Source organism: Cebus imitator, unplaced genomic scaffold (genome assembly GCF_001604975.1).
Source record: "Cebus imitator isolate Cc_AM_T3 unplaced genomic scaffold, Cebus_imitator-1.0 Scaffold165, whole genome shotgun sequence".
In the NCBI taxonomy this organism is placed as follows: Eukaryota; Metazoa; Chordata; class Mammalia; order Primates; family Cebidae; genus Cebus; species Cebus imitator.
Genome location: NW_016107480.1, coordinates 1,346,205 through 1,373,547, shown reverse-complemented (window position 1 = coordinate 1,373,547; position 27,343 = coordinate 1,346,205). Strand labels below are relative to the sequence as shown.

Here is a 27,343-nt window from a genome sequence, read left to right as displayed (position 1 = left end):
ATAGAAAGTGTTGATAAAATTACTGTGCAAACAATTCTAAATAATTATTTCAAATAAGTTAGTAAAACATTACCTGTTGAATCACGCTGATGCCATTAATACTGAAATGAGTAACATCACACAGCTTATCTGAATCAGTTATCATTTAAGTAAAATACACTGACCCAGGATTTTGCATTTTTCCTCTGGAAGAAAGAAGCATCAATGGAAAGCAATAGAGGAACATAAACAAATCAGACCACATTAAGAAAATAGGTGGCCCCAGAACCTGTGTGAGAAATCTCAGACTCACACTCTTGGCACCATTTCCCCTTGTGCCTCCTGGCTGTTCCTTTTTCCAAAAGATACCACTCATCTAACTTGATGTGAAAACCCACCCTTGGGTCATTATCACCAGGTACAGTAATGGCAAATGCAGAGAAAACCCTGCACTTCCCAATCCTGGATTCTCTCATTCCCTTAGAATGTGCTGCTTTTCAGGAAGTATTCAGGTCCCTTATGTGAGTAAGCTCCTCGCCAGGACTCTCAGCCACACTCCATGCATGTTTGCTGCACCTCTCTGAATCTGAAAGCAGGTTAGCACGGCCTGATCTTTCCCCAGTATGGAGAATCTAATCACAGGCTCTTTGAGTGAGTCATCACGCCTCTTCTTGTCTATCCCATGCCTAGGAAGACTTGTTTGCTCTTCTTACTCACCAGTCTTGTACCACCAGACAGCTTGGCTGCCTCTCAGTTATGTCATCTGTTCAACTAGTGTTTGGTCACCCCCCTCATCATGATGTGCAGCAGACGGCTTGGGTTGTCCTCCTTCCTGCCCAGCAGAGTTGTGTTACAATAAGCATGACTTCAGTGCCTGTCAGCTAACAGTGCTGTAAGCCACCACTTACAAACTCCCTTCATGAAATTTAATGAGGATGTTTCTTAAGTGGTTATCTCAGTCCATTTTCTGTTGCTTATAACAGAATACTTGAAACTAGGTAATATATAAAGAAAAGGAATTTGTTTCTTAAATTATGGAGGCTGAGAACTCCAAGGTTAAGGGGCTACATTTGATGAGGGCCTTCTTGCTGGTGGGGACTCTGCACATTCCCAAGGTAATTCAGGGCATCACATAGTGAGGGGGCTGACTGTGCTAGCTCAGATTTCTCTTCGTCTCTTACAAAGCCACTGGTCCCGTTCCCACGATAACTCATTAATCCATTAGCTCATTAATCCATGAATGGATTAATCTTACCCTCATGACCTAATCATCTCTTAAGGACTTTCACTTCTCAGTACTGCCACATTGTGGATTGAATTTCAGCATGAGTTTTGGAGGGAACATTTAAACCATAGCAGTTGTGCTGCAACAACTGATTGTAAAACCCAGGAGTACAGTTTCTGGCATATAATAGTCTGAGACAGTTATACTGCTATCTTCCTCTTGACTTAACTTTGGTCTGGGATTCAACTTGGCATGCCCCATATGCTGATATCCCATAAAACATGCTACATTCTTTTATGTGGTTTTCTACTCTATGCCAACCCGAGGACATGTTATTCATATGAATTTAATTTAAAACAATGTGTATTAGTCAGTTTCATGCTGTTGATAAAGACATACCTGAGAATGAACAATTTACAAAAGAAACAGGTTTACTGTACTTACAGTTTCATGTGGCTGGGGAGATCTTACAATCATGGTAGAAGGTGAAAGGCATATCTCACATGGTGGCAGACAAGAGAAGAGAATGAGAGCCAAGTGAAATGTGTTTCCCCATATCAAAGCATCAGGTCTTGTGAGATTTATTCACTACCAGGAGAACAGTATAGGGGAAATGCCCCCCGATTCAATTATCTCCCACTAGGTTCCTCTCATAACACATGGGAATTATGGGAGTATAGTTCAGGATGAGATTTGGGTGGGGACACAGAGCCAAACCATATTACGATGCAAAATCATTTATTCTTTCAAATATTCTTTTAATATCACACATCAACTCAGAGCAAGAAAACCTACCATACAGCTAGGATAATTATCAGGAAAAAATATCAAAAGACATTATTTTGTTCTGTTAATATAGACTAGTGTTTCCCACCACTGGGAGCATAATAGAATCTCCCATGGGACTTAAAAGAATTATAAATGCCTTAACTCCAGATTGCTCATGTTTCCTCCCAAAAGATCAAGCTGCTATTCTAGCTTTTTCCATGGTTCTGACATAGCAATATCTTGAATTTAATTCTGAGGTTCTTAAAGATATGTGGCTAACTAATGAATACGTTGAGCATCTCTATTGTACAGTAAGAAATATTACTGTAGCCATGAAATGTGTTTATATTCCAACCAGAGTTTGCCCTTCCCACTGAAGCTGAGTGTAAGAAGTCCAGCTAGTAAATGGATAAATGGAATAAACATCCATGTAAATAATAAGGAGACTGCAATGAGGATCTACTTTTAATTTAAACCCTTCTGTGATAGTCTGAATAAACCAATCACCTTTAAAAAAAAAAAGACTGTTGTTCCCTTACAAGTCATTGCCTGAGTTATCCTGGATGTTCAGGTTGCAAGAATAGATACATTCAGGCTATGTCAAATGTTAAATAAATATTGTAAGGCCTATAGGAAAGGAAAGAAACTCTAAAAACTAACACTGCCATGCATAGCAAAAGATTGAAAGTAGAATGTTATCATTTTTAAGGTAGAATAGATGGTTCCTAGACAGCAACTCTAGAATTTATCTCCTTAGCAAAGTATGGCATTGTAGTCTACACAGGAAATCTCTACATGCTTCAAATAGAAGGAATTTAATATAGGAATTGATTTCACAAGTCATGAAAGGCAAGAAGATCAGCAGGCAATGGTGGGTCCCATTAAAAACAATACTCTGCTGTCACCCCAAGAACTGGAAAGATGAAGAGAAAAGATAGTGTTACAAGAAACCACAAAGCATGGTGGAAAACTGGATGAAACAGTTTCCACCTGCAGGAAAACTGAACCACGGTGGGCCTGCCTGGTGGGAGGCTGTGCTATCAAATGAGGTGCTTTCAGATGTAAGCTGGAATCCTAAGGTTATACAGCCTCTGTCAGAGACACCAACGGAGACAGGAAGAGAAGGAAAAGTATGCTGGCTTTTCCCTTCTTCCTGCAGCCACATCTCCTACCAGTGCCTTTCATCAGCTTAACATAACCAGGAGTTAGTGATAGACATCAGTGCTAGAGAAATATAGAGAATGTATCTGAGGCCAAAGAGGCAAATTTCAGCACAGATGGCATCCGTGGCTCGCAGCTCTACCACTTCACCATCCTGATGATCCAGTATCTCGGTTTCTGCTTTGCCTTGGATCACTTACTTCTATCTCTTTGTATGTTATGAATTCAAACTCACAAAAAGAAAGGGTATGTTTGGGTTTATTAGCCCTGATCGATTTAAAGCAATGCTATTAGGTAGAGTTCTGTAGCAATACTATTTCTATAAAACTCCCTGTGATTGAGCTGCTTACCCAATCAGCTATAGATTTCTTGGCAAGTCACTTGGTATAAAGCAAGTTAACTACACAAAGGAAACATCTGCAGTTCATGTTTTCAGGAAAGGGACATGTTACATCTAGAAAGTACTTGGAGTTTTTCTAAGAAATGATCAGTGTTATGAGCTGAATTTGTGCCTTTCTCCCAAATTCATATGTTGAAGCCCTACCCCCCAGTTGCTTAGAATGTAGCTGTATTTTGAGATAGGGTCTTTAAGAAGGTCATTAAGTTAACATGAGGTCATCTTGGTAGGACTTAATCCCATGTGACCAGTGTGTAAGAAGGAGACTAGGACACAGACACAGAAGGAAGCCTGTGTGAAGACAGAGGAAGAAGACGGCCATATGCAAGCCAAGGAGAGAGGCCTCAGGAGAAACCTACCCCACTGTCACCTTTATCTGGGATTCCTATATTCCAAAATTGTAAGACAATTAATTTTTATTGTTTGAGCAACTCAGTTTGTGGTACTTTGTTATGGCAGCCCTAGTAACCTAATATAGTTGGTAATATGAGGCTGAACTGTGTGTATAGATCAGCTGTCTTTTGAAGATCAATGGTGTGTACAACATATTTAGTGATAAGTACTTCACCAGGTCTTTTTAACATTGGTCTCTGTGCTGGTCAGCAAGGGCTGCCATAACAAAATAGCACAGACCAACTGACTTAACAGAAGTTTATTTCTTCACAGTCCTGGAGGCTGGAAGTCCAGATTGAGTTGTCAGTTCAGTTTCTCCTGACATCTCTCTGTTTGCAGATGACTGCCTTCTACTGTGTTTTCATGTAGTCCTTTCTCTGGGCAAGTGCATCCCTAATTGTCGCTTCCTCTTTTTATAAGGACACCATTCATATTGGACTAGGGCTCACTCATCTGATGTCATCTACCTTAATTATCTTTGTAAAGGCCCTATCTCTAAATACAGTCACATTTTGGGTTAGGACTTCAACACACGAATTTTGAGGGAATATGGTTCAATCCATAACAGTCTTCAAACGTTTAATCTTTTCTACTTGTAGTTGTAGCTATTCAAAGTGTTCCCATCTAGGCAGCAAAGATCTGGTCTGGAGACCCATCTAGGACACTCCTTCTGAGTGTCATCAAGTTGATCACAAATCTGATAATTAATCTTTAGTTCTCTAAAATGGGAATCCAAACCCTTATCTCACAAGGTCTTTGTTGAAGTTAGACTTTTGATGAGAGTATTTTGTGCACTATGAGTGATAAAATTTCATCATTGATACCCTTTTGAGTATCAGTATAAGTCTTAATGTTTACTTCTATCTGGAAGGTCATCCTCCAAATAATCACCAGGTCCAGCCTATTCTTTCCCCCACTGACACATTGTCTAGGTTATATTTTCCACTGGGCCTGGGTGTGGCTAGACCTTGTGTCCTACATCATTTCCAAGATGATGACTATTTACAATTTTGTCACCTATAAATGGGATAATAACATTACCTGTTTTATAGGTGTTTTGAGGATTAAATGATTCAATAGCTGTGAAACACTTAAAACAGTGTTAACTTAGGCACTGTATAATAGCTGGCTATTAACATCACCATCATTATTGCTAGAATTGCAGAAAATTTTCTTATCTAAGTGATGGTGGTGGTGTCCTATTCGATTTCCCTTTACCAGGCTCATGCACCCACTGCCCAGCTGCTGCAGGTGTGGGCTGGCACATGTTCAGACCTGCAACCTTTTCTAGAAGATTGCCCTTGGTTGATGGGGATCGACTCCCCTAAGATATCCGGGGTTGCTGTGCCTCAAACCCTGGAAGCAATCCACAGCCAATGACTGACTCATGGAGTCCCCTTTGTGTAGGACAAACTCCGCTGCGAGATTCACTCTCTAGGATTCTGCCATGGGAAAAATCTGAGGCTAGTTTTCTGAAACCTTATATTTTCCCAGCTTCTTTCCCTGCCCCACCTTGTTTCCCTTACCTTTGCAGGATTCCCCTGAAAACATTCCCCCAGTGAATCACCTGCACAAGAATTTGCATGTCAGGCTCAGAATCTAGGGAACCCAACCTGAAAAACTCACCTTAGAATCAGACAATGTTTTATGTATTTTCTTGTCTCTACCATGATATCTAATTTAATACCAGTCTTTCATTAGGCATGTAAACAAATGTTTTCTGGTTAATCAGTTGGAATAGCTTCAAAATATCTCCAGGAATAAACACTGGTAATTTCAGTTTCAACGACCTAGAGACCAAGAATGTAGCTGCAAAATACAGAAACGGTGCGATGAAAAAAATGTATTTGCCTACCTTAACAGCTGATGTAAATCACAGTTAGTTGAGAGCAGTGATTGGTATTAAATGTGAGTACTGCCAAAATGATAGGATCAAGTGTGTCATTTGGAAACTGCATATACACCCAGAGTAAATGTGGAGAACACTGTCATTGAACACTGTCATATGCTTTGTGGATGAATTGTGTCATCTTAGTGACAGCACATGCTGCAGAAAGGGTCTCTGAGGAAGTCAGGGGACAGGTCTTTATCTCTTCAGTTCTCCTGAGATTACAGGAGCAAGTTTCAATTAAAGGCAATGAAAGAATGAGAGCATCTTACGCTGCTATGAACAACCAGAAGTTTCTACCTTATTTAACCTTATCATATTTCCCATTGACATAAAAGAAAAATAAAATATTATTCAAAGGTATAGAAAGTCATAGGCATCTACAGTTGAATCAGCCTTGCCCTTCCTCTCATGGCTTTCTCATTAAAATCACATAAAGTAACATAGGAAAGAGCTTTTTAAATAGAAATGCACTATGTAATTATGTGGTACTAAATCATTATCAACATTGTTTAAAAAATACATTCCCATAGGTGTACATAAGGTGTTTAATATACATTAGTCAGAATTTGTTTAGTGGCCAGTGGTAGAATCCTAACTTATACTAGTTCTAGCTTTAAAAGTGCTCAATCTCTGGGCACAGGGAGTTCTGACAACATGTAGCACAAGTCAGAGTTCTAATTGTTAAAATTCACCGCAGAGCTGATGGGGGACAGCATTTCAGTAGAAGGGAAGGCACCAGCTGGCATGATCTGCCAGGCATTTGAGAGGTAACAGGACTTCGAAACTAGGACAATGATATCCAATGATTATTGCTAAGTGATACTGATATTCTAAATCTGTGATTCTCAAACTCTGGCATGCATCAAAATCACCTGGACTCTGGCAAAACACGCAGATTTCTGGGCTCCAGTGTAATGTTTCTAATCAAGAAGGTCTGAGGCAGAGCCAAAGAATTTGCGTTGTTAACAACTTCAATGCGATACTGGTGCTGCTGGCTCTGGGACCCTCTTTTGAAAACCACTCTTCCAGAAAAAAATTAATGAAAAGGTGCAGGTGATTGACAGCCAATGGAAACCAGGTATGAAAGCCAGAGGACTTCTGTGGTCTCTCACAGGGAATCCACTTTCTACAATAGGAGGGAAGAAAAAGCTGGACCAGGACCTGGTTTAAGAGTGGCCAAACTCCTGATAAGGTAAAACACTCAAACGAACGCAGGCTGTTAGCACCTGGTTGGGAAAAATGAGATTCTTCTATTTGAAAATATAGAACCTGGACAAAGGCACCTCAAAATTTTGAAACCAGGGTGTTCTGCAACTTTGGAGCCTGCAGTAGTAGCCCATACGTGTCTATTAAGAGCTGGAATTCCTCCCTTGGTTGAAAATAAAGGAGAGGCTTCTCTCCGGCGAGTTTCCCCGGGTCCCAACCCCAACGTAGGATTCATGGGCATTGATCCCTAAAAATACCCAATATGCCCGAATTTATCTCAGTGTCTGCTTCTGAAGAACACAACCCATGACAGCAGCCTCTAGCTGGTGATGACTGGACTCACAAACTCCACAGCTTTAGAACCCTTGCTTTCAAAATTTTTGCCCTTTTGCTTTTCAGCTTAATTTTCTCCCATTGATGATGCTCTTTCTTAACCCTGTGCGTGGACAGCACAGGCTGGATGTGTCAGACTTACCTTACAACAGCAATTCTGTGGCACGAGAGTCTAAGAGGCATCTCTTCTAATCCAGTTTGAAAAAATCCAGGGAAAAGCCCTTACTGGTCTTGTTACAGGTAGTAAGCCATGAGCAGGGCAGGAGAGGGCTCTTCCACAGCACCCACTGTAAATTTTCGGCGATGGTTCGTGAATTATTGCATTGCTTCTCTAACAATGGTAATTCGGCAGCCAGGGAGAGTCTCCTTATGATCCACACCTGTTAACACTGAGAGTGTTAATTGAACGCAGGCCCCAGAGAGAAGCAGCTTCTTGGGCATGCATGTTAAAATACAAAATGGCAAAGTATGATGTTTGGGGGGACACACATCACCCGAAAAAGGAAAAAAGCCTCAGACGCACATGTGTATAACTGTATACACACTGCACCTGCTCAGTTCCAAGGGATAAATAAAGCACTGTGCATGCAGGAAGCCCACTCTAAGGGAACAATCATGGGAAAGAGGTGAGCCTTTAAACTCCTAGAATCGAGGCTAAAGGCTTTTTTTTTTTTTTTTTGAGACAGAGTCTCACTGTGTCACCCAGGCTGGAGCACAGTGGCACGATCTTGGCTCACTGTAACCTCCACCTCCCAAGTTCACGCAATTCTCCTGCCTCAGCCTCCCAAGTAGCTGGGACTACAGGCATGTGCTACCACATCCAGCTAATTTATGTATTTTTACTAGAGACAAGGTTTCTCCATGTTGGCCAGGATGATCTTGATCTTTTGATCTCATGATCTGCCCGCCCCAGCCTCCCAAAATGCTGGGATTACAGGTGTGAGTCACCACGCCCGGCCAGGCCTTTTTTTTTCTTTTTTGGCTGTCTTCTCTTTTCTCCTTTTGACCTTCAGGCACCCACTTGGATCTCATCCAAGGGTTCTTTTCTGTTCTAAAGCCTTTTTTTTTTTTTTTTTTTTTTTTTTTTTTTTTTTTTTTTTTTTTTTTTTTTTTTTTTTTTTTTTTTTTTTTTTTTTTTTTGAGACGCAGTCTTGGTCTGATGCCCAGGCTGGAGTGCAGTGGCAGGTTCTTGGCTGTCTTCAAGCTCCACCTCCCAGATGCAAGCAATTCTTCTGCCACAGCGTCCTAAGTAGCTGGGATTACAGGCATGAACCACCACGTCCAGCTAATTTTTTTATTTTTAGTACAGATGGGGTTTCACCATTTTGTCCAGGCTGGTCTTGAAGTCCTGACCTCAGGTGATCTGCCCACCTCAACTTCCCAAAGTACTAGGATTACAGGCGTGAGCCATTGCACCCGGCCACTCTAAAGCCTTTTAAATAAACTTCCATCCCTGTTCTGGAACTTGCCTTGGTCCCTTTTTCTGCTTTATACTCTTCAGTAGAATTCTTCTAAGGCAGCAAGAACTGAAGTTGCTACAGCCCCATAGGGATACTCCGCCAGTAACTCAGATCTCTCCCACCGCTAACACTCTGGCTTGGGTTATGTGCTCACAAACCTTCGGCGAATCACTCACTATATCCAGAGCCAGGAAGAACATGATAAGAACATCCTGGTCTAAGCCCTCACTCCTGTGGCTAGGAGCCGAGGACCATCATGAAAAGGAGGAGAAGTTATGAAATGGACAGGAATGACAGCAAACAGTTCTGAATGTGACTGATGCTAATTTATATCCAAATCCTATTATATGTCCTCCATTATTTTGATAGCTTAAAAAAGAAAGAGATGGTGGAGGATCCAAGATGGCCGAATAGGAACAGCTCTGGAGTGCAGTTGCCAGCGAGAACAGCGCAGAGGGTGAGTGCTCACTGCATTTCCAAACAAGTTTTCACATCAGGTTCTTTAGAGACCACTGAACAAGCTTAGTGAGCCTCATCCAGTCACCTCTCTCCATACTCAATAAATAGATTAGGTATTTGAAAAGGGTGTTATAACTCAGTGACCTAGTAGAGAATGTTTGTGAGCTCGACTCTCCAAGATAATTGCCAATAGAGATAATTACTCACTAGGTTTACAAGAAGGAAAGACTAGTATTTCATTCCTGAGGTGAATGTCTGCTAATGAATCCAACCTCTGATCTACTCTGTGTGTACGTCAATGGGAGAAGAGAATCAGTAGAGACCCCGGGAAGGGGTCAGCCATGACCTGGTACTATTGCTACTCCATTGCTTGGAGAGGTTACGATGCATGAGTTTCCTGTGGGGCAGCTGACATAGCTGACCTCCTGCCAGTTTTCTTCCACAGAGTTCCTGCAGGGTGAGGGGAACAAAAGCAGAGGCTGTGGAGAGTGCTACAGATGAAAGAGCTCTGGGGTGAATAGGAGAGTCAAGCCAGAGCATTTCCCCGGAAAGAAACTATACTGTGTTGTATCCCCACTGGCTGGTATCCAGGAAATGACAAATCGGCTCCACTAGAAAGACACCCATCACTCAGAGAAAATCCAAGGTCGGTCCCTGTCAACAAGGGGAAGGCTATGATAGTACTAAGTCAGTGATATTTGAACTTGGTCATTTCTCCTAATCCTCTATCCTGTTCCCACACAGCCGGAGGAATGGAGATCCAGAAGGGGGAGGGGGAGGAAAAGCTGTAGGAACTGACCACATCTGCTTTCTCTGTTGGGTCCCTTGAGGCAACACAGGGAGGGAGTAAAGCATTAAATAATTTAAATATGGAGTTGAAACCTGTCTGACCTGGACTTGTTAGACCCAGAATTACTAGAACATGAAATGTGTGTAACATGATGCAAAAGAGATGGGAATTCAGGAGAGCATGATTGAACACCACTATTAGAAAAAGAGAAAGCCATATCATGTTTATATCCCAACAATTTTTAGACTGCTCAGTAAACTTCATGCTATTTGGAGGCATTGCAATTGCACAGTACTTATATTGTCTGTCATAACACTGAAAGTTAACTGACAGCGTGCCTGGTTTTCATCAAGAATCCTGAGAATTCAGTAATCTTCATAGAATGACTAGCATGATTCATAATGTAACTCTTTGATTCTAATAACTCGACCCACAATAATCTGTGATTTTTTAAAGTAAGCTGTTAATTGTTTTACGTGCAAGGCTAGCTTCTGTTGTTTGTTACACATTCTGATGAGAACTTCTCAATGGGAATGATAGATTTTCTTTTGATTTTCTATTACATGAAGAGAAGAAACTTTGACAAATTGGCATTTTAGATGCTGATGTCTCTCAGGAGTCAGTTTTTATTTTTTAAGAGGAGAGCTGTTACATCGAAGCATGCGTTCAAAAGAGATTAAACTAAAAGCAGCTCGCAATGGGATGGATCATTAAGGACCTTCTCAGAAATAGATGAAATGGATATGGGCTCAGCAGTTGTTGTCGTGGATGATTCGGCACTTCAGGAGCTTGAGATAATTGTCGATCTTATGTGAATCCCTGCGTAGGCAGTGGAGCAGGTTATAATAAGCAAAAAGGCGAGACTCTTCATCAGCCATCTGCAGGGATGGAAGTCCTGACCAAACAGAGTAGATCTCATTTTCTTTGGTTTCAGGATGAACCTAACCACAAAAAAACAGTGACTTATTCTTCATATTATTAGTATTTGTATGTCCTCGTTCTTTCTAACTGTTGAATTAAGATTTGAGAGTGAGATAGGAATGTACAGTTTTAGCCAAAGGCAATGATTTTTGTTTATCTGGGCCAGTGTATCAGAAACCTATTCATTTGAAAACTAGAAGAATACATGTTTAGGTTTTCTGACATCAACATGATTACAGAAAGTATGGTTCTACAGAAGTAGACAGATGAAGAATAAAAAGTTGCTACGTAAATATCAACACGGATTTGACCAAGAGGCAATGGAGTAGCTAGCTTTGGTTCTCTTACCTGAGGAACTATTTCATTTCCTGAGTCTTGTCCCTGATGTGTCCTTTGTGCTTTATTTTTCCTGACATCATTTATTTTCCTCCCGCTTTGAACTCAATCTAGTCCCTGAATAGTGTATGTTCAAAAAACTTTAAAAATGATGAAGATTGTACTTGTACTTGATGCTTTGGGGGTACAGATAATCTAGTGATGACCATGACTAAGAAAACCTGCTTACACAGTCAGGAGATTTTCATTTCCTCAAATTTCTAGGAGAAACAATTGCTTTCTTTTGAGGTCCCTGGGCTGGGAGGTGCTGGGAAAAGCACCTACAAGAAAGGGGTACAGGCCGGGTACGGTGGCTGACACTGGCTCACGTACTTTGGGAGGCTGAGGCAGGTGGATCACTTGAGGTCAGGAGTTTGAGACCAGCCTGACCAACATGGTGAAACCCCATCTCTACTGAAAATACAAAAATTAGCTGGGTCTGTTGGTGCATGCCTGTAGTTCCAGTTACTTGGGAGGCTCAGGCACAAGGATCTCTTGAACCTGAGAGGCAGAGGTTGTAGTGAGCCGAGATCATGCCACTGCACTCCAGCATGGGTGACAGAGTGAGACCTTGTCTTAAAAAAAAACAAAAACAAAAACGTTGGGAGGCTGCTTGCCATAGCCCTTCGGTGGCGAGGTAGGGTTGGGGGCATGGCTGTGATAAAAGGAGGCTGAACAGCACAACAGAGAGCGTGTTCTGTTTGTTCACGCTCTGTCAGCCTTTGCAAACCAGGAATGCCCAGAGATCTTAGAGACCAAGTGACCATTTAGCAACTTTAGGGATGTCAGCTAGTTTGGAGAACTCGTAGGCATATAAACCTGGGACAAATGTAGACACCGATCTTCTAAACCTTTTCCTACAGAGTGAGAATATTTTTTAAATCTGGGATTCCCTATGGGAATTTAAAGTGTGTGTGTGTGTGTATTTATTGACTTGCTTTATGTTTTTATTTTTGGTGCTTGAGTTCTAAGACAAAATTTACTGTGTAAGGGATAATGATATAAACAAGAATAAATCTGTAGAAAGAAAAGGGAACAGAAAATGAAGTACTATAGAACAAATTAGTAACCTCAGAAATTAGGTTTACAGTAATGAAGAAAATAACTGAAAAATCGAGGTATTTATTTCATACGTCCCAAGGTTAAAATGTGCTTTATCTTTGTGTTGGACATATTTTTCTCCCAAGAAAATGACAAAAATGATACATGATAACTTGTACTTAATATGCAAAAAGAGAAATACAAAATTATTCCTGTTATTATTCCTATAATCATATATTTTTCTTTAGATGGTACATTATGCCTGAAAACCTCAAAAGCTGTTTAAGTATTATCTCACTAATGTTGAAATCATTCCATCTGAATAGAGATATCTATTGCAAATACTAACAGAATCTAAATATAACAAATTTTTTGGGGAGATTAAATGCAATGACATGAGTTTTGATTTTAGAGTTCCAAGAAAAACAAAATTTAGAATGAGTCAACTTTCTACACATTACAAAATATAGATATTCCAGAAAAGATATACACCTTTCTTTTGTGACTCCCTGAAATCTAATGCTTGTGGGACCCCCTAAAATCAATGCAATGTGTGTGCATTGATGTCATGGTCTCATCATGTTGACATCTGCTCCTCCCTGACAAGTCTGTGCAGCAGATCACGGGTGAGTGGTTGAGGGCTCAACCAATCTGATTTTGGTTTTCTTCTTTCTCCCCTTCCACTCTCATCCTCTGGTGAGGGGAAATTTTCAACAGTGTGTGTCCTGGGGTACTCTGCAGAAAAACATGTATCTTGCAGATACTATTCTCTAGTTTTCTCTCCCTTGAAAACACTTAACTTCCTGTCCTCAGGAATGTGCAAGTCTTTGGAAGTTTTGCATATAGTGTAGGGAAAATGGCACCTGTCACATAGCACTCTAAGATTCATTTACATTAGAATCTGTGACTAAGAATGACTAGGCTCTTGCTTTATTTAACAGTGGTCTAAAATACGGAATGCCTAAATTTCCTTCTTTCAAAGGGAAATATTTGTCATCACAGAGGTCACTGCTTATATTAATGAGAAAAACAAAGAGGCACCAAGGGGCTGCTGACCTGGCTGAGTATCAGCTCCATGCCCTCTAGAAGCCGTTTGGTTTGCTCCTCAATCTCTATGGCTTTGGATAGGATGGCCTCCGGGGCTTCTTGCATACTGCGTACTTCCGTGACTAGATGGTACAGAGGCTCATTCCAGGATCGCAGTATGCTGACGATCAGGCTCACAAAGTCTTTTTGCTACAAAACCGTATAGAACAATTGCATTAAAGTAGGTAAAATACAATGGGGTTAGTTACATGTGATTTTTGCTTAGAGAGGCTGGACTAAAATATCTCTTTTTATTTCTATGTGTACTTATATTTTTCTTTAGGTGACAGAAGTTATAGAAATGTAAAATTTAAACTATTGGCCTACACTTTGCTAAAATAAAAAAGAATCTGGCTTATTTCAGTGACTACTTTTTCTGACGAGAGTTCTAATTGATAAAAATTAAGAATTTTGTTTTTCCTCTGAAATTGTACCATCTGTCCACTTAGTAAGATCTTTTGTAGTTGTTTGATTTGCTTGTCCCTGGGGAGAAACTAAAATTTTGCTGGAACTCTGTAAGTGCCCAGAGTATCTGACTCATGAGAAAGAGATTCCACTGGGTCCACGTCAAGGGGCCCAAATCATTCACATACAAGCATTCATTCATACTAATGATTCAAATTGTTCCTTGAACTATTCATGTTTGATTTGTAGTTTTATTTTGGGATCCTAGAAAAAAGAGACATTGTAGATGACATGGGATTCATTAACATGGTTTCCTCGATCTAGACAACCCCTTGCCCCATGCTGCTAGCAGAGCAGTCTGTTCTCTTGGCTTACGCAGGTGAATAAAATGGAGCCAAGGCTATCTTGAATAACCATGGAATTCACAATGGAGTTCTGGCTGCCTAGTTTTTTTTGTTACTACCAGGATCCTGTAGGAGACTCCAAGAGGCTGATCATCTCTGATAAAAATGCTTGCTTTGTAGATGTCTCTGAACTAGTCTAGTGGCAACAAAATGAAGACTAAAGAAGAAATCAATGGACATTGCAATGGAAAGATGTACTAGGATATGAAAGAAAGGAGCCATAAAGAGGTATAGGCCATAAAGTGAGTGTCAGTGTAGTTCTTCTGGGAGCATTGCAACACAATGATTAAGCGTAAGGGCTTTGAACTGAAGGAAGCCCAGGCTCACCACTTACTTACCATGTGACTGGTACAAATTCCACAACCTCTCTGAGCCTCAGATTCCTTATCTCAGTGAGCGTAATAACAATACCTTGTGTTAGAGGATTTTTATGAGGATTAAATATAGTAATGCACGTGAAGCATCTGGCAATGTAGCACAAGTTGAACATTCCTAATTAAAAATCTGAAATCTGAAATACTCCAATGAGTATTTTTTTTTTTTTAGCATGATGTAGGTGCTCAGAAAACTTAGGATTATGGAGTATTTGGGATTTCAGATTAGTGATAACTCAACCTGTGGATCTCAGTAAACATTTCCTCTTCCTCCTCCTTCTCCCCTTTCTCTTTCTCCTCCTTCTGTTATTATTGTAATTATTATTAGTGAACAGAGCACACAGAAATGTTGGTGTCATTCCTAAAATTGTAAATGGAGAATACATTGTATTTGCAGGGGGCATATATATAAAGATGTTTGTTTTAAATCATGTTAAGACTGATTATGGTGGACAACCAAAAGGGAGAGATTAGAACAATAGAGGATTGAAGCTGAGATACATGATTGGGGCTTGATACACAGACTTCGTAGTCATCAGAACAGGGGCGACTGTTGTAGCTGTGAAAAGCAAAGTGTAATGTTTTACAGTATCTGTTTATTGTGAGGGGAGTGGTGACTTTTAACTAAGAAGTAAGAGAGGGCCGAGAGTCAGTGAAGAACAAAGTAGGCGTCAGAGAAGCAGAAATAGAACCAGAGTAGAGTCTTGAAAGTCCAGAAGAGATGGTTCAGATAGTGCAGGGTTGGTAATGTAACATGCTGTTGATGCAGGAGTCACTAGCAACATGTAATAAATAAAGTGCATTTGTTTTTCTTACATATGCATAAATGTGTATTTGTCCATAGAAGTCCAATTCAGTTCAAACTTTCATATAGAATATATACAATCTTAGCAATGAGGCATTGGTTAAAATGATGTTGTCTGAAAGGACAATTTATGGATCTACTATTTAGGTTGCTGCTACTATCTTTACTTAGCATTTGATTTGACTCATATTCCATCAATCATCTAATTTTTTGATTGCTTATTATTCCTATATTTTTCCCTGCATGTACAATTACCACTAGCTATTACAGCACCTTTGGTAACCTATCACCGAGATAATGCACGTGCACTGCCTTGGTTGTTTTGATGCAAAACCTGGATGCAGGACTCACACTGATCTGTTGGGCTTGCTCCTTGTCTTCGGGGGTAGCGAGGGAAGAAGTGTGACAGCTGTTGATGGCCTTGCTAATGAACCCCCGGCCTTGGGTGTACCGTTTATCCTAGAAATAGTGAAACATTCAATTAGTTGGGGTTGTTTGGGCATTGAATAAATGAATCTACTACCAGAATACTAATACATTTGACAGATGTGTAATTTTTAAAAATTAGAACTACATAAAAATGAAAACTAAAGAGTTAAGAAAGTAACCCTTTTGCCTACTTCCCACCCATTATCTCTATAAGTTTTTCATTTAATTTTTCTAAATCTCAATCTCTTCCCTTCTTCGCAATTCCCTTGTTTATTTTCACCATTCACACAGTCACACAAGTCACTGTTTGGAAAGCAGATGCTAAAAATAGCAAAAATATGAAACATTAAATGTTGTATTGAGAATCATCTTTCTTCAGTGTTTGAGCCAAATGCCACAGTACAAATATATTTACCTTTATTCATTTAATCTCTTATTTACTGTAGGTCCAAACTGATAGACTTCTGTTAATAGGCATTAGAAAATCTAACTGTTCTCTAAAAAGTTTCTGAGCCCACACGTGTACCTTACCAAGTTCATCCAAGACATGGAATACAACTTTTTTTTTGATCATGACAAAATAAGTCAGAAACACAGAGCACACAATTTTAGGAACTATAAACAATGGACTGAGGATAAGAACAGGATAAAAAAGGAGCTAACACATTGACAGGAAAGAGCAGTCCTTAGTAAAACTTATAAAAGTGTAAAAGAATTACTGGGAAGGTTTGGAAGGCAAAAGATGGCCAGTCAAAAATGGAGGATGAAAGAGAAATCAGAGGGAAAAAATGAATGCAAATTTAGTCTCTATGGAGGCCCTTGATTTATTAAAGCACCAATTGATTGTTTGCTTCTTGATTGACCTAGAAGAGTTAACCTGTGATTTCCAAAACAGGTTAATTGGAAATAGAGTACATATTACTGAAAAAGAAAAGAGAGGAAGGAAGGAAGGAAGGAAGGAAGGAAGGAAGGAAGGAAGGAGGGAGGGAGGGAAGGGAGAGAAGGAAGAAATGAAGGAAGAAAAGAAGGAAAGGAGGGAGGGAAGAAAGGAAGGTAGGAAGGAAGAAGGAAAGGAAGGAAGGAAGAGAGGGAGGGAGGGAAGGTAAGGAGGGAAGGAAGGAAGGAGCAAAGGTAGGAAGGAAGGGAGTGAGGGAGGAAGGAAGGAAGAAAAGAAAGGGAGGGAAAGAAGGAAAAAAGTCCTGGTTTCCAATTTTAAATTAGCCCTTTATTGTAATTACAAACCCATATACTGAAAATCTCAGACAAATGATTTCTAGCATTTTGGGGTTTTTGAAAAGTTATTATTTGTTTATTTTCCCAAATACAGATTCGGCTCAGTTTAATTCTATTCAATCCACCCAGTTCGCTGCAGCACAGTTCCTCATTACAGGATATGTATTCCTTGCTCGGTGAGGAATGCCTGCGGAGTCTGACCCCCACGTTCAAATAACAAGAAATCAACACTCTTCCTTCTCCTCAGCCCCACCTGAGCATGCTTTAGGTCAGGTGTTTAGTTTTTGTTTTAGTTTTAAAAAATAAAGCGAGTTAAAGAAAAAATTTAAAAATCATTATATTCTTTGAGAATCTTGGAGGTTTTGTGGCACTGTGCCTTTCCTCTTTTTCCACATGTTAGGAGCTGATGTCTTCTTTCACAAGTTAAAGTGTATCCTTTGAAACTGGGCTCAGGAGGTTTTCTAGGCGAAAGTGTAGGATAGTCCCGTGGTTCACTTAAAGGCTTCTTCAGGGAGGAAGCCCGAAGCATGGTACTTACGAATTCGCTGAACATTTCTGAGGAAAGGTTATGGATGTAGTGGGACAGGACGACGGCACGGTCAAAGAGGTCTCGAAGGGTCACCTGGCATCTGACAGCCCCACCAGGACAGATGGGCAAGGGGGTCACGCTCTGGCACAGAAGCAGGTTTGATACCAGCAGCAGCAGGAGGGACCCTGTTTACATTAGAGCAAAAGCCACTCTGAGATGATCTATTCCATGGAGGTTTTCAACAGGAATCCTGCTGGGGGCAGGCTTATCGCTCCCCACTGTCCTCAGCTGCCTGATTTGGTATTGCAATTGCTGGGATGGGGGAAGAATCAACGTCTTCCACTGTGTAAATGTAGATATGTAATGATGTTTGTACAAATATATAGTCTGAGAAGTGGGTGACTTCCTGCACTTTTGTATGTCTTCTAGAAGTGCTTTTGCACTTTGCAAACATTAGGAGCTTGAATTAATTCTGAGCTAGGGTGTTTGGATCATTGTCTTAAGATAGTTTAATGTCTTGAGAGTTTCTGCAGATTTTCAGCAGTCAGGCTGTCCAAGGCTTTGTATTTTTTTTTAACTAGGTGTGTCTGATATTTACATTTTAGACACTGATATAACAAAAATAGCTCAGTGGATCACTTTGATTTATCTTCCTGCCTGATAAGAATAAACACGATTGTTTGATGGCTAATACCGGGTATGAAGACAATTCTAACATAAAAATAATGCTGTAGTTTAGATCTGCTAACCCACCATCATAATCCCATACATTTGTTTGACACTCTGCCAAAAGCATTAAATTTTTTGTGTGTATTTGTGCTTCATAATAACCTTGTGAGATACACTGACCATTATAATTATCATCAAATTCTATTGATGAAACAGACAGCTAAAGGAGGTTAAGTGATTTTCCTCAAGTCCTGTTGTGAGTGAGTGAGAGAGGCAAGATGCCATACTGTGGTCTGTGCAGGTCCTCTTGTCACATCGCACATGCCTGTGGACTCTCAGTCTGCATCTGTGTAATGGGCACCACACCAGTAGCCGTGACGGCTCAGTGTTTGCATAGGTTGTTGCCATCACTTACAAAGAACAAGTTCTTTGCCTTGGATTGACTGCATCACAACCGAGGCACCAGAAAACTTGATTTTATCCACTTTTCCTACCCTAATTACAAAACACTCTGACCACTGCTGAAGGTTTTCAAAGCTTTGACAATGATCAGAGATGGCTTTGTCATCAATTTGCTATCTCAGCAAATGGACAGTTACAGCCCTGTAACATATCAACAATTTATACTTTTTTTTTTTTAGACGGAGTTTTGCCCTGTTACCCAGGTGGCGTGCAGTGGTGCAATCTCGGCTCACTGCAATCTCCACCTCCCAGATTCAAGAGATTTTCCTGCCTCAGCCTCGTGAGTAGCTGGGATTACAGGTGCATGCCACCACACCCGGCTAATTTTTTTAACATTTTTAGTAGGGACGGGGTTTCACCATGTTGGTCAGGCTGGTCTCGAACTCCTGACCTCATGATCCACCCACCTTGTCCCCCCAAAGTGCTAAGATTACAGGCATGAGCCACTGAGCCTGGCCATCAATAATTTGTACCTTCAAAAGGAAAGAAACAATATACAGCTACCAAATTAAAATCACTTGTTAACTTCAGTGGCACTATGCCAAAAGAATACCCAATATAAAACTGTGTTTATCACAAAACTTAACTTCCTCAAAACCTTTAATAAATGCAATTGGAAATGTCCAAGATAAAACTAGGTGAATGCTAAAGATTAGTTTGTGAAAAAGTACCTAAACCTAAACACTTAAAAATACCTAAAAAAATGGTTTAGTGTAGGAAGTGACTAAACCTTTTAATTGTAAAATAAAAGTTTTGTTTGAGATTATTCCTATTATAGACTTAATTTTTCAAAAACATAATACTTCCAAAAAGTTTATTTTATGCACGCTATAATCATATGATGAAACCAAATGTATATTTTATCTACATGTGCGAATAAAATGTGCTTTGTAGATAGAGAAATTGGAACAATATCTCTAAGAAATTCACAACTGAATAGATGTTCTGTAACTCTGAGTACATTTATGTGCACATTTAGTATGGAAGGGATTTTTAAAGCCCAAGAAGAGATAAAATAGACAAATGTTTTTGTTCCTTGTTTCATTAGAAACAAATTTTATGGCTGTTACTAATTTATTTTCCTTGCAAATGTCAACTAAGAAAGTAAAGGTGATTAGCTATTACTAGGCAGCCTGTTTTTCCTTTTGAAATGTCATTTGGCTTGAACCAAATTGACAAAGAATAGAAAATTGTGTTATTATTGTCTATTTTATGGCTTCACAATTTAAAGTCTCATCAGGTTGATTCGAGTTGGCTAATCCACATAAGAGGCCTGTTAACCAGAAAAAGTTACTTTCTGCCTTTGAGAGTTGTGACAAATTGGATCTGTTGACTCTTTGAGTCTTATTCTAGTTCAGAGTTTCTCAATCCTGATATTATTGGCATTTTGAGTTGAATAAATCCTGGTTCTGGGGGCTGTCCTATGCCTTGAAGGATGCTTAGTAGCATCCCTGACCTCTATCCATTAGATACCAATAGGACTTTTCTCTTACTTCCCCACCTCGATGAAGACAACCCAAAACATCTCCTGACATTGCCAAATGCCTCGGGGAGAAGAGAAGATTCCCCTGTTTGAGAACCATTGTTCCATTCTATGGTGATTGCTTCCTAGACCAATCGTTAGATTGTGTTCGTAAACCTTGTAAACCTGCAACCTCTTGTTATTAGTTAAAATTTCACATTAATCCCCCCACGGGAGTGTTGATAAAACCAACAACCCAGTGAGTTGTCACACAGACCTTTCCATGGAGATCTTTTGATGTTCATGTTGGTGATCGTTGGGAGAATCACACTTCACCGGAGAAGATCTGGAAGTCTTATGGTTTTCTCTTTCCCAGATAATGGCTATATAAACCTTTGACATCTTCATGAATATAATGAATCAGGCATTCGCTCCCTTTTCCTGCTCATCTATTTCCGTCATTGACATTAACCCATAATTTCAAACATCAAATGTTATTTTATTTCTGATTCATATTCAGGAAGACATATTGGCCAGAAATGAACATTCTAGGAAGGATTTTGATTAATTAGGCCAAAAGGAAATGAGAGAAATGACGTAGGTGAGATCTGAGACTAGTTTGGTTTGAAGGATCTATGAAACTACAGAAGTCATTTACTTTAAAATTTATTTTATTTCTCTATAGTTTCTTGAACATATAGGATTATATTTCACTTAGGTAACAGTCTCATGTATTGTCAGTTATCAATTTTCTTTCTCAAGATTGCTACGTAGAAATTTTAATATTTTCACTCTAAATACCAAGAGATATAGAATAAGGATTGAGAAATCAGGATTTTTTGGTTCCTTGTTACACTGTCATTATATTCCCCTCATTTTATTTCTTGCTTTTACACATTCTGTTTTGTCTTTTTAAAAATAGCATATCTTGGCAGGGCATGATGGCTCACACCTGTAATCCCAGCACTTTGGGAGGCCGAGGCAGGCGGATCACGAGTTCAGGACCAGCCTGGGGAACATAGTGAAACCCTGTCTCTACTAAAAATACAAAACGTAGCCAGTCATGGTGGCTGGTGCCTGTAATCCTAGCTACTTGGGAGACTGAGGCAGGAGAATCAATTGAATCCAGGAGGCGGAGGTTGCAGTGAGCTGAGATCATGCCATTGCACTCCAGCCCGGGTTACAGTGCAAGACTCCATCTCAAAAAAANTCAAAAAAAAAAAAAAAAATCTATATGATACTTTGTTTTAGAATGTACATCTTTATCTGTTTATTTCTTTTGATTTTAACATATGTGTTAAGTGGTATTATTCTCTCCAATTTACAGATAAAGAAACAGAAGCTTGGAGAGACTAAAGGTAAGGAATATGAAAGAAGTAGATCAGTGCAAAAGTAATTGTGGTTTTGAGCATATTTTTAAATGGCAAAAACCTCAATGACTTTTGCACCAACCTAATAATTCTACAGTTGAGTTAGATGAAGGAACAGTTATTAATTCATGGAAAATCAGGAGTCATGTGAGGAAGGCTAGGAAATGAATCCTCTTGTAAACATCCTGTGGACCCACTTCTAAGACAAACAAGCTATAACCCCCGATTAAGAGTTTATTTGGGGGAAGTGATACAGTAGTTTTCCAGGGCAAATACACACACGTGGACACACACACACACACACACACACACACACACACACACTCTTAAGCCCATCCTCCTGGTATACGATAAACTGAAATTCTAGACAATAATTTCCACTCTTTTCAGAGATAGGAGTGTGTAAACCGTTATTAACTTATGACTCTCTGAGCCTGAGCCACTCTGAGGCTAAGGTGACAAAACTTCATCTTTCATGGGATTAAAAATTCCATTCACCTTTTAGAAATTTCATAAATGAAATGATTATAATGAATAAGAACTAAGTTTTATTGACGACTTTCTCTAATTTTTAAGTTCATGCATCTAAAACAGCCTGTGACCTTTAGTTTCAAATTTGCTGTCCCTTACAGTAGACTGATGAATGAGGTAATTAAAAAAATAATCTTCCTATGGCATTTACTTTTTCCATAGTTCCCAGAGCCACGTATGTGCTTTAGCAATTATCTGACTAAGTGCTCTTATGGGGACCTAGATATCTTAACAAAGACGAACATCACTGAAAAACTATCTTCCTAATTGCCTTAGTTTAAGGCAGTCCTACATTTTGAATCATAAACATCAAATGTGATGATTCATAGACTCTATCAATCTGAAAGCTAAGTCAGGATTCCATACACTTACATTAGGTATTCATTTTTTCCCTGTATGGTGAAAGTCTGAATTATTGAGAAAGCAGAGCTGTGTGGCAGAGAAATTAACATTATCCTATGTTCTCTTCCGCTCCCAGAAACTTAAGAGTAAGAAAATCTGTTATAAGAACTGACAATGACAACTTAATCTTAAAATTTAAAGGTGTTGTGTAATATTTGCAGATAGCCAGGATAAGAGCAAAACCTAAGCTGTGTTTATTCAGTGGCGGCCAGTCGATTTATTTGAATGCAAAGAGGTACATGTACAGCTGTAAAATTTATCGTGTGCTTCCTTGCTGCTCCACAGCACCATATTTCCTGTGAATGGAATATCGTAGTATCCAAATAATGCAAAAGACATATTTTATGCAAAAATCAGAGTTGTCTTATTCTTCTAGCTGCTATGCATGTTACCCCCTTTTAACCTTAATTTTTGTGTGCGCTTTTTTTGCCAGCCTTTCTCTTTATCAAACTGTGCTCTTAATTTAGAACAATAAAGAAGTTCAGTAAATGTAGGGTCGTATGTTTTAAAGCTATTTACAAAACTTCATTTGTTTGCCATTTTTGGTCTGAGGGCTTGTGATTAAACTGAGGTGTGATGATTGATTTCAGTCAAGTAGCTGATTAAAAAGCTTAAATTATACTAAAGTTCTCAAGCTATGTCTAGTACCTGAAACGAATAAAACAGTTTGTCATCTTTTCTAAAGAACTCTGATTTTTAACATTAAGTAATATCAGGTTGGTTTTTATTCTCAGTTTGGAAGAAAGTTTGTATTTTCTTTTGTTTATCTGTTTTTAAGTTTGGAATAATTTTATTTTTTCTTCTGTTATGTATGAAGCAAAGTATATGTAAAATCCTTCACATAACTTAAGAGGTGTTTACTGCAAGATATGCTAGGGGATTTTAAAGAGTGAAAGAAATAATGAGTTAATAAAATCCTCAGAATAAATGTATTACAAAGATATTTCAATGTATATTAGTAGTGAATCATCTTAAAGTGAAATATGAAATGATTAAACGTGTATTATCTGTGAACTGAAAAATTCTCAATAGTCATCTTCTAATACTTGGACTAAATGAAATAGAATGTATGTTGTTTTCTATATAAAATATTAGAAAATGGAAAGGACACACTGGAGAAAGGGTCAATAATGTTTTTTTTTGAATGGTGCTATTTTTAGAATAAACTAAATGCAATGACTTAATTACACCCTACTATTTAGATTAAATTCATACTAATGGAATTTGACCTAATGCTGCCCCATTTTCAGTAAACTGCAATCTAACTTAGTATGTAAACAAACTGCAATGTAAATTAAGAGTATATTCTTGTAACAAGTAGCTGAGTCTTGGCCAATCTCGGCAGCTGGGCTTTCAGCTGATGACAGGCTACCAACTCCTCAGACATGTCCAAATAAGGCAAAGGAGGGGCTGTAACCAATGACACTATTTTTGTTTATCATTTTTTCTGTCTGTAAATATTGCCTGCCCATTTTGGTGGGTGGAGCTCTCTAAACCATTACTGGTTTAGGGTGCCGCCTGATTCATGAATTGTCTCTTTGCTTGTTTAAACTCTGCTAAAATTAATTTATCTAAAGTTTTTTCTTTAACAATGGTAAGACATGCTTTTGGTTGTTTTGGAAGTGTTCGTGTTCAGTGCTTGTTTTTGCTAGGGCTTGGAGATCATCAGTTTTTCTTAGTGACCCCAGAATGTAAGTTCTTAATCTGTTGTCAGTGCCTTGAGGGCATTTGCTGCTTAAATAAGAAAACCATAGTGAAAGCATTGGGAAATTTTCCCTGTAATTCTTATTTTTTTCTTTTAATTCCTGCCATACGATTCATGTTTTCTCTAGTTCTTTGAGGTCTCTATCAATTATATGTCACATGATTGTTCTGAATCATGTTTGCCTTTGGACCAATTTTAATGCCTGACATATAACAATGACAGTTGTTAAGGATGATGTGTCCAGAGACTTCACAAATGTAAATCCCACTCTTTGAGAGTTATGTGTTTTTAGGCAAAAGAATTAAATATTTAACTGTATGCTGGTTGGAAGTAAGGTGGATGATAACTTTATTTGTGAAAGGTTCCTCACACTTCAATATGACGTGTATGTGCACAGGCACACACATTCTTTATCTGATGGAAAGTAGAGTTGAAGCATGCTTACTTCTAGCCAAAGATCAGTTGGTCTATCTATCTATCTATCACTTATCTATTAATCATCTATTATTGTTATTATCTAATAGGAAACAAGACTCTCAGCCATGCTCAGTTCCAGGGATAATTTTAAATTTTATAATTTAAAATTCTAATTAGCACAGGCACCATCAAATACAATAGAAAGCTATAGTAATATGTCAGGGTGCCTGAGGCCCCCTGAACTCATAGGCATTAATTTTTTTCATTGTTTCATAGCGGTGAGACTGTAGGGGTTGACCTATGTGAGGGGCTGGGGGAGTCTGGAGGAATCAGGGCACTTAGGAAGTCAGGGAAGAAAGTCTGTACTGAGCAGTATTTTGATACTGTAACAACTCTAGGGCCATACATGTGCTAACACACTATCACCCTACCTTCCTCCACTACCAATTTTTTCTGCATATATTGAAAAGATCCAGACTGAAAAGTAGAGCAGGCGCTTCAGAGAAAATACCATTTTTCAAACTCAGCCTACATGCCCTTTATCCTTCAATACATTTTGCTGTTAGAATTTCTCTAAAGTATCTTAGCTGTGAACTATCTGCTTAGTTTTTTTCTTATTTATGCAGTCATGTCTTACCAGCATAACCAAAGTGACAACTCTTTAGGAAAGCTCTTTATCATTGGGGTTGGCCTAGAAGAAAGGACATATAAATAAGAATTAATTATTTGATGCAATGATCTATTGTCCAACAGTAATTAAAATATGTATAGTACTAGGCTTTTAAATGCTGTATGTGAATATAAAAGTTCAAGGTGATGAAGAAGTCTTCCGGGAAAGGCAGATCACAGAATCATAGCTCTCACTAATTCTAATAAAATAAATGGAAAATAAGATTAAAAAGAAACTAAAAAATACATTTGTTATCAAAAGTGGAAGTATGAACATGTTCATTTTTAAAAATGGTTTGTATCTGAGAATCAATAGATATAGTCAAGCTGATATTTTATCTGTGAAAATTTCAACAGATGATACAAAGTTCTGATTATAACCCTTAGAAAAATGAAAAACATGTTGAAAATCTACTAACTTGTCAGAAAAAGAAAATACACACACACACACACACACACACACATACACACACACACACAGTCCAGTTAACACAAGACATTCCATTTAACAGAAAATACGAAAAAAAAGATATATAGGCAAAAAAAAAATGTAATTAGGGGCCAGAATAAAATGAAGTATGTTGAGATAAATCTACTTATTGAAAGAAAAAAATGACTCAGTTTCTAAAAATGGCAAATTCCAATTAAATGCTTATATACAAGTGACATATCTCACAGGGGAGAAGAGATTCCTTTTCTTGCCCATAGATAGGTTTATGCTTGACAGTCCTATAACAAAAGACAGAATAACAAAAGAAAAACACATAGATTTATTCAATATAAATTTACATGAAAAGAGCCTTCAGAAATGAAGAATCAAAGAAATGGAGAAATGTGTATTTTTATGCTTAAGGTTGATGAAAAGAAGACAGTCATGTAGAAATACAATTGTACAAAAAGAAGTATGATCTAAAACAACCAACTATAGGGAACTTACCAAAGCTTGTGTGTTCTATTTCTTATTGCTGTCTCTGTCTTTGAGGCTACTTCTGGAATGAAGGTCCTTATGACCTACTTTATAGAAAGGGCAGAGGATTCTTTTATGGCCTGCTTCGGGGGAGAAGGATGGGAGAAGCTCACAGAGTGGACCTCTTGGTTCTGCTGTTTCCTGAAATGCCAAGATGCCATATTTTGGGGTAGTGTGTTCTGAACCCCATCAATCTAAAGGAGTGGTTTTCAAAGGGCAAGCAGTTAGGAGGTGATTTTGCCTCCCAGGAGACATTTGCCACTGTGTGAACATGTTTATGATTGTCATAACTGGAAGTGGGGGTGCTGCTGGCATCTGGTGAGCAGAGACCAGGTAAGTGGCTAAACATCATGCAACACACAGAGCAGCCCTCAGAACAAAATATTATGCCATCCAAATGTTAGTGGTGCTGCTGTCGAAAAGCCTAGATCTAAAATGGAGTGTCTAAAAAAGCTAGTACAAAAAAAATCACACCAAGCAAATTAACTTGCTGGAGTATAAATTATTACTAGGCAAAAATGTTAAAGCAAAGTGCAGTACTTTTGTGCTATTGTATTGATATGAGGCTGTCTGTAATCTTTTCATATTCAATAATAGGATCAAAAACATAAAGCATGTATTAAGTAAATGTGAGGGGAAATTAACCAAGACACAGAGTAGGATATGGGTGTTTGTATTTCAAGCACCTAGAACATCTAAAATAGAACACATGGCAAAAATAATATATAAAGAATTTAGTTTGTTTTGTTTTCTTGCAGTGGTTACCATGATTGTTCAGCGGCTGAATCTAAATAATTCCTTGAGTTCTTATCTATGTCAATTTTTTTCTGGCATTCAACCTTATACTGTCCCCTTTGGCTGTCTTATTCAATGTCATGACTTTACTTGTCACACCCATGAAGATGATCTCAGCTCTGTTTATCTTTCCCTAAGTTCTCTTCTGAGCTACTAATTACATGCTAGACATTTCAATCTATATGTCTACAAGTAAGATATGCTGAATTATTAAAGAAAATCCTTAATGA

General features: G+C 38.7%; 1 protein-coding gene across 2 annotated transcripts; it reads right to left on the bottom strand.

Moving 5' to 3' along the window:
* Positions 1–10,655: 10,655 nt before the first annotated feature.
* Positions 10,656–26,382, bottom strand: PRL (prolactin). 2 transcript variants are annotated; one of them, XM_017544082.1, is made up of 6 exons: positions 26,289–26,382; positions 20,535–20,659; positions 17,674–17,849; positions 15,825–15,932; positions 13,456–13,635; positions 10,656–11,003 (listed from the first exon to the last, which is right to left on the bottom strand). In XM_017544082.1, exons 2-6 carry the CDS (start codon positions 20,560–20,562, stop codon positions 10,812–10,814), a joined length of 684 nt encoding a protein of 227 aa, XP_017399571.1. In that variant the 5' UTR covers positions 20,563–20,659; positions 26,289–26,382; the 3' UTR covers positions 10,656–10,811. The 2 variants fall into 2 exon arrangements, with proteins under 2 accessions (XP_017399571.1, XP_037600037.1); XM_037744109.1 differs by lacking the exon at positions 26,289–26,382 and having other exon boundaries at positions 10,661–11,003; positions 20,535–21,079.
* Positions 26,383–27,343: the final 961 nt, after the last annotated feature.